Source organism: Macrobrachium rosenbergii, chromosome 46 (genome assembly GCF_040412425.1).
Source record: "Macrobrachium rosenbergii isolate ZJJX-2024 chromosome 46, ASM4041242v1, whole genome shotgun sequence".
Classification (NCBI taxonomy): Eukaryota; Metazoa; Arthropoda; class Malacostraca; order Decapoda; family Palaemonidae; genus Macrobrachium; species Macrobrachium rosenbergii.
Window position 1 is genome coordinate 9,096,264 of NC_089786.1, and position 11,237 is coordinate 9,107,500.

General features: G+C 41.2%; 2 protein-coding genes across 2 annotated transcripts in view; one reads left to right on the forward strand and one right to left on the reverse strand.

Annotated features, from left to right (window-relative positions):
- The window catches only part of LOC136830118 (uncharacterized protein slr1819-like), a 44,832-nt gene extending 39,485 nt beyond the window's left edge, over window positions 1–5,347 (reverse strand). The window contains exon 1 of the mRNA XM_067089309.1: window positions 5,326–5,347. Coding sequence (XP_066945410.1) covers window positions 5,326–5,347 — 22 coding nt within the window. The remainder of the gene's footprint in view (window positions 1–5,325) is intronic.
- LOC136830194 (serine/threonine-protein kinase Warts-like) overlaps window positions 1–11,237 on the forward strand; it is a 208,471-nt gene that overhangs the window by 145,616 nt on the left and 51,618 nt on the right. The gene's annotated exons all lie outside the window — the stretch shown is intronic.

Below are 11,237 nucleotides of genomic sequence, written 5' to 3' on the forward strand. Positions count from 1 at the left end.
ACCTCTGTTCTGTTTTCATGATCTGTTCAGGCTTGAAAAAACGGTTTATTTTCTAGTACACTTATTTTCTTTTTACAGCAGAAAAGCGTTAATGGTTAGATGGTAATTTTAGAAAAGAAAATAAATCGGTAATCACTGTTGCATTCACTCTTCAACTGCTGAATCAAGAAAGCTCCATTTCTGAGTGATTTCCCGGTTAAAGGAGCTATTATATGTTGTTTCTAATAATATTCGATTCTGCGATACCCTAAATGATAGGCTCCATGTTTTTATCATTCTTTAAACTATATTTTGTAATTTTCGTGAAAGATAAAACATTGTAAAATTAAAAAAAAAATAAATAAATAATTATTACTAGACAGATAAGTGCAAGGGTGCTGTGGATATGAACAAAGACGACTACATATAAAAAATGGAGCATATTAATTCTGATATCTCAAAATTCCGAATTATTAGGGGTAATATATCGTTATATATTCTTAGACAGGAGGGTAGACTTTATGTATATACAGTATATTAATATATATATAATACATTATATATATATATATATATATATATATATATATATATATATATATATATATATATATATATATATATATATATATATATATATAATATATATATATTTATATATATATATATATATATATATATATATATATATATATATATATATATATATATATATATATATATATATATATATATATATATCACATACACACACACACACACACACACACACGAATCAATTCTTAATATATTGATAGCAATGTATGGCACACATAACACCTAATACAATCTTTCTCACCTTCTGTCAGATGGTAGGCAACTAAACAACAAGCACTTGTTTACACCTTGTGGTGATACTGGCGTAACGAAACCGTTGTACAGACAGATACGTAATCGGCCGAGCTATCGAGAGATCTCGTACGATTATATTATTATGCAATGTCACGACCTTACTTACAGCAGTGTCGTAAAGGTTTGTTGTGTTAAGTAAGGACTACGAATAACAACCCCGTAGGGGAGGGGTATGGGGGTAAGTGCCATCAGTGCGCCTCGCCCGGTGCCACTGTAGGCATTACTCAAGGTTCTCTGCAGCGTACCTTCGGGCCCTAGCTGCAGCCCCGTTCATTCCTTTTGCTGTACCTCCGTTCATACTCTTTCTTCCATCTTACCTTCCACCCACTTCTAAAAGTTGATTCGTAGTGCAACTGCGAGGTTTTCACCCTGTTGCAACCTCATAGGTTCCAGCGCTTGGTCTTTGGCCTAAATTCTATATTCTATTTGCCTATCTACAAATAACAAAGATTGTGGTTGGATCGTTGATTTCATGCTAAGAATGACGTCACAGCATACCTTAGTATTAAGTAAAAAATTGTAGAGGAAGAAGGAATTATAATTAATTGATTGGTTTTGTTGATTTCACGCCAAGAATGACGTCACAGCATACCTTAGTATTAGTAAAAAATTGTAGAGGAAGAAGGAATTTTAATTAATTGATTGGTTTTGTTGATTTCATGCCAAGAATGACGTCACAGCACACCTTAATACCAAACCAGAAATTAGAGAGGGAGAAAAGTTATAATTGATTGATTTAATTTTGATGGCACAAAATTTTTTCAGTGAAACTGAGGTCATTGTGCTTTGCTTTCTAATTAAAAAAATTGTTTATATCAAAACATATTCTCAATAAGAATTATTGTCTCCCAACATAAATAATTCGATAACAGTAATCGGTTGATAATGATACATAATTGATTAAGAAAGCATGTGTGTGTGTGTGTGTGTGTGTGTAGTTCCTTTGAAGAAAATGGTCTATATCTCTCTCTCTCTATATATATATATATCTCTCTCTCTCTCTATATATATATATATATATATATATATATATATATATATATATATATATATATATATATATATATATAATCTATATATATCCTATCTATCTGTGTATCTATCTATATATATATATATATATATTATATATATATACATATAATTTACAAATATATGCATATATTATAGATAGATAGATCTATTCTATCTATCTATCTATCTATCTATATATATATATTTATTTATATTTAAAACATAACATAAATAGATAGATGGATATAGATAGAGAGAGAGAGAGAGAGAGAGAGAGAGAGAGAGAGAGAGAGAGAGAGAGAGAGAGAGGACGGTTATTCACTTTCTGTCATAAAAACATTTCCCTGGCACAGAAACTAACCCCCTCCCAAAACAGTCAAAACAGAGAGAGAGAGAGAGAGAGAGAGAGAGAGAGGGGGCTGAAAGGAGGAAATAGAATTTCCGTTTCTGATGCAATTGAGCAGAAGGGAATTTCTCCTCTAGAGTTCATTTGCACCGAGGTTCTCAGACCTCAATATCACATGTTCTCTCTGTCAGTGTTTGCTCCTACTCCAGTTTTTATCAGATTTCTCTAAAAATCTCAACTGTTTGTCTTCGAAGCTGTCTAAAATTCGTGTACTGTTTTGCATAGATTTTTCTGGAATTTTTCAGACTTCTGTTGAATGTGGAATGTGTTTCCTTTTCTTCAAACCTTTTTTTTTTAAATTCGTGTACTTTTTTTTTTAAACTTGTCTAAAATTCTGTCCTATTTATTCAAAGCAGTCTAATGCTCATATCTGTTTTTTCTGTAAACGGTTAGAATTCATGTCATGTTTTCTCTCTCAGATTTGTCTAAAATTCAAGTCCCCTTTTTTTTCAACTAGTCCAGAATTTATGTCTGTTTTTCAGAAACATTTATAAATTTCATATCTAGAGTTCATGCTTATTTTTCTCAAACTTTTCTAAAATTCTTGTCTGATTTTTTCAAACTTATCTAAAATTCTTGTCTCTGTTTCCAAGCTTGCCTAGAATTCATGCCTGCTTTTGTCCGACTTCTGTAAGAATTATGATTGCTTCTTAAACTTCTGGAGTTCTTGTTTGTTTTTCTATACGTCTATAAGATCCAGGTCTTATTTTCTCAACGTTCTTTAAACTTCACGTTTGTTTTTCTCAAGTTTATGTAAGATTTGTTCGTGTTAGTTAAACTTCTCTAAAAATTCATGTTAGTTTTTCACAAGTTTCTGTAAGATTTGTTCGTGTATGTTCAACTTCTCTGAAATTCGTGTCTGTTATTTTCAATCTTGTATTCTTTTCTCAGATCTCTTTAAAATTCTTGTCCGTTTTTCTCCAACGTGTATAAGGTTTGTGTTTTCCTTTGACTTCTCTTACACGTTGCACAAAGTTCAGTCCATCTAACAAAGATCGCCAGCACTTGAACTTCAGTCTCCACAGTTCCACTGACCTCGCTCAAACTTTTATCTGTTCTTGTCTCAAACCTCTCTTTCTTTTTGAGAGAACTGGATACGCCCATCTCAAATTGTCCGTTTCAGGTTTTCATACATACACACACACACACACACACACACACACACACACATATATATATATATATATATATATATATATATATATATATATATATATATATATATATATATATATATATATATTATATATAATTTTATATATTGCTATACTTTAAGGGATACTTGACTGTGGGCGGCAACGGATAACGCAGGGGAGTTCCTTTTATTTATTACACACCTGACTCAATGTTAGGACAATTCATAGCCAAACAAGGGAAATCTATGGATTGGGGCCTTCTTCTTGTGAGGGAAAATTACATAAGCTTGCGGGTTCTCTTAACTACTTATATATACATAACAACACAGATCAGAAGAATGACGAATTACTGGCCGATAATAATAATGCCTGCTTAAATGAATGAATTCTACACAGGATAAATATTCTCGCTGGTGATGTCTTCATAACAAGAACATCGCAGAAGGGGTAGAAAGGGAACTGCACAGGGGACAGAGCCGAGAGATTCCACAGTCTAGGAATATCTGCAAACATGCAAGACAGTGTATTTGCAGGAATAATAAGGCGCTCAAAAGGTAAACAGAGGAATGCACAGATGGTTGCAGATAACTCAGTTCAACACTAATTGGGATTATGTTAACAGTGAATGCTCCAACACATATTGCTGGGGGTGACTGCTCACAGTGAAAAAATAAATGAAATATCAGGCAGAGAAATAATAGGACTCTTGACTGAATTTCCAGTACATTACCTTCATCTAGATGATGGTGTTCTCTTCGATCAGGCGCTGGCGACAAAAATTAAAATGCCACTACAAATATTCTGGTTCGAGCCTCGGGGTCGAACACGTGGTAGGTTCAAAGGGCAGGCAAGGTTAAGGACATCTGAGCTCTTCTGCTTCTGGCGTGTCTCTCTCTCTGATTTTCCGTTGCCTCACCTATAAGTAACCTCGGGGATTACATCGAGTGTCTCTGGTAGGTGGCGCAAGGTTCAATGTTCGTCACATTTTCTATGATGATCACATGGTCGCACAAAAACCCTCCTGTTCAATATGGCGGTGCCAGCTTTTTCTTTTATGGGTGGGCTCCTCCTTGGCTCTGGATGACACCAAGAAGGTATGATGGTCAACTGAAAATAAGCCCTTAGGCAGTCATTGTGAACAGAGAAGAGGATTAGGCCTAATTAAGCATTTTGGGGAATGAAGGAGAGGGTTTATGAAAGGGGCGAGTGGAAACCTCAGTTCTAGTAATAAATGGGGTACATTAATTTTTATTTCTTTCTCAATTACTTTGCAAATGTAAAAACAGGTGAGGTTGTGTGAAAATGGCCCCAGTCGTTGCAAAATATATATATATATATATATATATATATATATATATATATATATATATATATATATATATATATATATACTAGCAGAGACGCACGCACTATGCTGCGCTGGGCTGGAGGGCAGTTGAAGGACTCGCTGTTTAAACATGGCTGCCAGTCGTGAACTGGGTCCTTTCTAAAGACTTCCCTTCGGGTGTTTCATTGACCTCATACAAATCAATGCTGTAGTACCTATGGTCATCATCGCCATTAATAAATAATGTGGCCTCAAGGGAATAAAAAACATAAAATTTTGAAGAAATTTATAAAATGGTAAAAATAAATTGACGATGTTATAAATTTTCAAGAAAACCAGCTTCCTCCATGAAATTTAAAATATCCTCACTGAGATCCCAGGAAAGATGATGATTACCTTTTCATCAATGAACTCTGAGAGAATTTTGATACAAACTAAGTAATACATACAACACAAAAATAAAAAAAAGATTTTAATCATCTGGAAAACAGAAATAGAGTGATAAGGAGCATTCTGTTAATGGGAAATCAAGCTGCAATGATTTTCTTATCAGATCTTCCAAGGAATCCTGCCTTCCTCTTCTGGAGAGGACATGCCCCTACTAGGGTACCCTCAAAGAACTGGCCTCCCTAATGAGCCTTTGGCCATCACCCTTGAGGCCTTCACCAGGCCTGCTTCCTCAGCCTAGCAGGGTAACTGCCTTCCCCCAAGGAAACAGTTCAGTGGCGGACCCTTCCCTTCAAGGCTACCCTAAAGAGACTGGAGAGCCTTGGGGCCTTTTGGGCATAATCCTTGAAGTTCTGGGGCCCTCTCCAGGCCCCCTACCCAGCCTGGCAGGATACCTGCGTTCCTCCGAGAAAGCAGCCTCTGGGTTGGACCCTTCCCTTCAAGACTGCCCTCAAGAGACTGGAGAGCCTTGGAGGCTTTTGGGCCTCATCCTTGAAGTTCTTGGGACCTATCCAGGCCCACTTCCCCAGCCTGGCAGGATACCTGCCTTCCTCAGAGGAAGCAGCCTCTGGGTTGGACCCCTCCCTTCAAGGCTGCCCTCAAGAGACTTGTGAGCCTTGGAGGCTTTTGAGCCTCATCCTTGAAGTACTTGGGCCCTCTCCAGGCCTGCTTCCCCAGTCTGGCAGGATCCCTGCCTTCCTTCAAGGAAGCAGCCTCTGGATCTGACCCTTCCCTTCAAGGCTGCCCTCAAGAGACTAGCAAGTCTTGGAGGCTTATAGGCCTCATCCTTGAAATTCTTGGGCCCTCTCCAGGCCCGCTTCCCCAGCCTGGCAGGATACCTGCCTTCCTCCAAGGAAGCAGCCTCTGGTTCGGACCCTTCCCTTCAAGGCTGCCCTCAAGAGACTGGTGAGCCATGGGGGCTTTTGGGCCTCATCCTTGAAGTTCTTGGGCCCTCTCCAGGCCTGCTTCCCCAGCCTGGCAGGACACCTGCCTTCCTCCGAGGAAGCAGCCTCTGGGTCGGAACCTTTCCCTTCAAGGCTGGCCTCAAGAGACTTGTGAGCCTTGAGGGCTTTTGGGCCTCATCCTTGAAGTTCTTGGGCCCTCTCCAGGCCTGCTTCCCCAGCCTGGCAGGATACCTGCCTTCCTCCGAGGAAGCAGCCTCTGGGTTGGAACCTTTCCTCCAAAGGTTGCCCTCAAGAGACTTGCAAGCCTTGAGGGCTTTTGGGCCTCATCCTTGAAGTTCTTGGGCCCTCTCCAGGCCCGCTTCCCCAGCCTGGCAGGATACCTGCCTTCCTCTGAGGAAGCAGCCTCTGGGTCGGACCCTTCCCTTCAAGGCTGGCCTCAAGAGGCTTGTGAGCCTTGTGGGCTTTTGGGCCTCATCCTTGAAGTTCTTGGGCCCTCTCCAGGCCTGCTTCCCCAGCCTGGCAGGATACCTGCCTTCCTCCAAGGAAGCAGCCTCTGGGTCGAACCTTTCCCTTCAAGGCTGCCCTCAAGAGGCTTGTGAGCCTTGAGGGCTTTTGGGCCTCATCCTTGAAGTTCTTGGGACCTCTCCAGGCCCGCTTCCCCAGCCTGGCAGGATACCTGCCTTCCTCCAAGGAAGCAGCCGCTGGGTCGGAACCTTTCCTTCAAGGCTGCCCTCAAGAGACTGGTGAGCCTTGGGGGCTTTTGGGCCTCATCCTTGAAGTTCTTGGGCCCTCTCCAGGCCTGCTTCCCCAGCCTGGCAGGATACCTGCCTTCCTCCGAGGAAGCAGCCTCTGGGTTGGAACCTTTCCCTTCAAGGTTGCCCTCAAGAGACTTGCAAGCCTTGAGGGCTTTTGGGCCTCATCCTTGAAGTTCTTGGGCCCTCTCCAGGCCTGCTTCCCCAGCCTGGCAGGATACCTGCCTTCCTCCGAGGAAGCAGCCTCTGGGTTGGAACCTTTCCCTCAAGGCTTGCCCTCAAGAGACTTGCAAGCCTTGAGGGCTTTTGGGCCTCATCCTTGAAGTTCTTGGGCCCTCTCCAGGCCCGCTTCCCCAGCCTGGCAGGATACCTGACTTCCTCTGAGGAAGCAGCCTCTGGGTCGGACCCTTCCCTTCAAGGCTGGCCTCAAGAGGCTTGTGAGCTTTGTGGGCTTTGGGCCTTATCCTTGAAGTTCTTGGGCCCTCTCCAGGCCTGCTTCCCCAGCCTGGCAGGATACCTGCCTTCCTCCAAGGAAGCAGCCTCTGGGTCGAACCTTTCCCTTCAAGGCTGCCCTCAAGAGGCTTGTGAGCCTTGAGGGCTTTTGGGCCTCATCCTTGAAGTTCTTGGGACCTCTCAGGCCCGCCCCCCAGCCTGGCAGGATACCTGCCTTCCTCCAAGGAAGCAGCCGCTGGGTCGGAACCTTTTCCTTCAAGGCTGCCCTCAAGAGACTGGTGAGCCTTGTGGGCTTTTGGGCCTCATCCTTGAAGTTCTTGGGCCCTCTCCAGGCCTGCTTCCCCAGCCTGGCAGGATACCTGCCTTCCTCCGAGGAAGCAGCCTCTGGGTCGGAACCTTTCCCTTCAAGGCTGCCCTCAAGAGGCTTGTGGGCCTTGAGGGCTTTTGGGCCTCATCCTTGAAGTTCTTGGGCCTCTCCAGGCCCGCTTCCCAGCCTGGCAGGATACCTGCCTTCTTCCGAGGAAGCAGCCTCTGGGTTGGAACCTTTCCCTTCAAGGCTGGCCTCAAGAGACTTGTGAGCCTTGTGGGCTTTTGGGTCTTATCCTTGAAGTTCTTGGGCCCTCTCCAGGCCCGCTTCCCCAGCCTGGCAGGATACCTGCCTTCCTCCGAGGAAGCAGCCTCTGGGTTGGAACCTTTCCCTTCAAGGCTGGCCTCAAGAGACTTGTGAGCCTTGTGGGCTTTTGGGTCTTATCCTTGAAGTTCTTGGGCCCTCTCCAGGCCCGCTTCCCCAGCCTGGCAGGATACCTGCCTTCCTCCGAGGAAGCAGCCTCTGGGTTGGACCTTCCCTTCAAGGCTGGCCTCAAGAGACTTGTGAGCCTTGGTGGCTTGTGGGCTTATCCTTGAAGTTCTTGGGCCCTCTCCAACCATTGATATCCAAGCCCCTTCACTCTCTTAGCCAGCTTTTCAAATATGACACTTGCTCTCTCTGAAGGCTTGATGACGATTTGAAGCATCTCGGAGATCGTTCCTGGAGACTTTTGGAGTTCGGTGCATGCCCGAATGGCATTTCTCTTGTCCTTCCAGAAGCCGGAGACTGAAGGTTTCCAAAATGTCTTCAAGGAAAATCCCTAAGGTTTTAGGTAATTTTAACACACGTTTACCGTTACTTAGAGTTCTTTTTCTGACACATAAGCAGTTTCTTTTCTTTAACGAGTTGTCTTCTGTAATCTTATTGACGACACTGATCATCCCTTCGATTTTACCTTGCTTCTCCAAAAAGTAATTCTGTGAATCCAAAATTTTTCAAGCCGCTTCTAACACCTCAGGTTTTCTACGTTTTTCTTCGTCAACATTCTTCAGTTTACCTCCACGCTGATGTCCTCTCTTTTCTTTATTCCTTTTCTTTCTTATTTCGAGCGAAGAACTGCTTCAAGTGGTGATTTTAGGCATCCAGAATCTCCTCTCAATCAGATATAGAACTCCTCAAGTTCTCTACCTTTTATTCGTATAAATTCTCCAGTTCCTCCACGCCACTGTCTTCCTCTCGTCTTGATTATTTCCTTCCTTGTTTCGAATGAAGAACTTGTGTCCATAAGTGACAATACAGCTGGAGAGCTGCTGAATAAATCCATAATCATAGAAAGCAGGAACTTCGACACCATACTGCTCCGCGAAAGTAGTCCATATTTCCATCCGTAAACTGAAGGTCTTTGTAGGATCTCGGGGATGGCAGCTGGAGGCCTCGGAGTTATGGTGCTATGCCCGATTGGCATTTCTCTCGTCCTTCCAGACGACAGTGATTCCTTCTCGCAGCAGATGATATGAATTTTTCTTGAAAGCTTTATTGCCACGGAAATATCAATATTTTAAAAGAAAGAAAGAAATATAAATTTTGCGAAAAATCGTCATCATCGTGATGATTTTTCGCTAAATGCTTATTTCTTTTTTTTTTTTAAATATTGATTTTTCGTGGCAGTAAAGCTTTCAAGAAAATTTCACCCTGGGGAGGACAAGATCCAAAAATTATATATATATATATATATATTATATATAATATATATATATATATATATATATATATATATATATATATATATATATATATATATATATATATATATATATATATATATATATATATATATTATATATATATATATATGTAACCTCTTAAGTCATCATTTCATCTCATGATTTTCCATCATATATACCCTATACCTCTTTTCTCAGGTTTTCTTGACTACTCTCTATCATGCATAAATGTTCATGAAGTGAAATCATCCATTTGTCTTGTCTGTCTGTCCATCAGAGTAAATTTTCCTTAATTTTTTATTTTTTTATTTTTTTGATTTTGCAAAGTGGTGAAAATATGGGGTAAAATCTTGTAGGTATTGGCCTAAACTTGAAAAAATTATAATATTTAATATTTAAACTATTTTGGCATGCATGGTCTGTTAATAAAACCCTTTACGACAGTGGTTCTCAACCAGGGGGGAATATCCCGGGGGGGGGGAGATTGTAACCACAGATTGGCAGGCTCAAACTGGCTCCAGGACCACACAAAATGCAGTGTGCATCGGTCCGCACTACTGAGAGGTCACGCTGGCCTTTCTCTCCGCTAGCTTGTGTGTTTGTGTTAGTATTTTGGTGCATACCATTTGGAATGCACCTTTCGAGGCAGGCAATTTTGGAAAGGGGCTGGGTGAATGACATTCTGACATACGGTGAAAGGTTGCATGGGACAAAAAAAGGTTGAGAATCAGTGTATTATGAGGACACCAAGGTCAGTGACCTTGTGACCTTTACCTTGACGTTCACACTAAAAATAACCGCTATCGGGAGCTGTCATGTTTCACAACAAATCTTATCGGCAGAAAGTGGTAGAAATTATTTGGTTCAGTTTGTGACATGTATCACTTTTGTGTGGCACTTTCAGAATTCTATTTTATACATAAAAGCATATTTTCCGGAGTCGATGACCTTGGTTGTTGCGACGCCAGTTTATATAATGTAATAAATCAGTCTGAACATCTGCTGGATGATGGACGTAATGTTTAAACCGATAGTAAAATAGACATTTATGAAGGCCATATCATTAGTTGCATGTGTAATGTATACATTGTACTTAATAGGGGATGTATCCTTAAAATGGATGCATATGTGAAGGCTAACTTTTCATTTGTATGTAAGATGTAGGCACTGCGTTTGCGAAGGACATAAGCTTAAATTATTGCATGCATGCTATAAGCACTGCATATATTTCCGAAATGCTTCACAATGTGTTCTCAATGTGCACATTCCATTTATGGGCTTTTCCTTCAAATCTTCAATTTATGCAGTGCATGTATAAAGGATTCACCTTGCATGTCAGTGAATAATGTATGCAGTGCATGCATGACGAGCTTGCCCGTCAAATCTTTATGGTAAATACGTGCTTGTATGTGAGGGTCTTGCCGTCAAGTCTGTATGGTAAATAAGTGCTTGTATGTGAGGGTCTTGCCGTCAAGTCTGTATGGTAAATAAGTGCTTGTATGTGAAGGTCTTGCCTGCAAGTCTGTATGGTGAATAAGTGTTTGCATGTGAAGGTCTTGCCTTCAAGTTTGTACGGTAAATAAGTGTTTGTATGTGAAGGTCTTGCCTTCAAGTCTGTATGGTAAAGGTCTTGCCTGCAAGTCTGTATGGTAAATACGTGCTTGTATGTAAAGGTCTTGCCTTCAAGTCTGTATGGTAAATAAGTGTTTGCCTGTGAAGGTCTTGCCTTCAAGTCTGTATGGTAAATAAGTGTTTTTATGTGAAGGTCTTGCCTTCAAGTCTGTATGGTAAATAAGTGCTTGTATGTGAAGGTCTTACCTGCAAGTCTGTATGGTGAATAAGTGTTTGCATGTGAAGGTCTTGCCTGCAAGTCTGTATGGCGAATAAGTGTTTTTA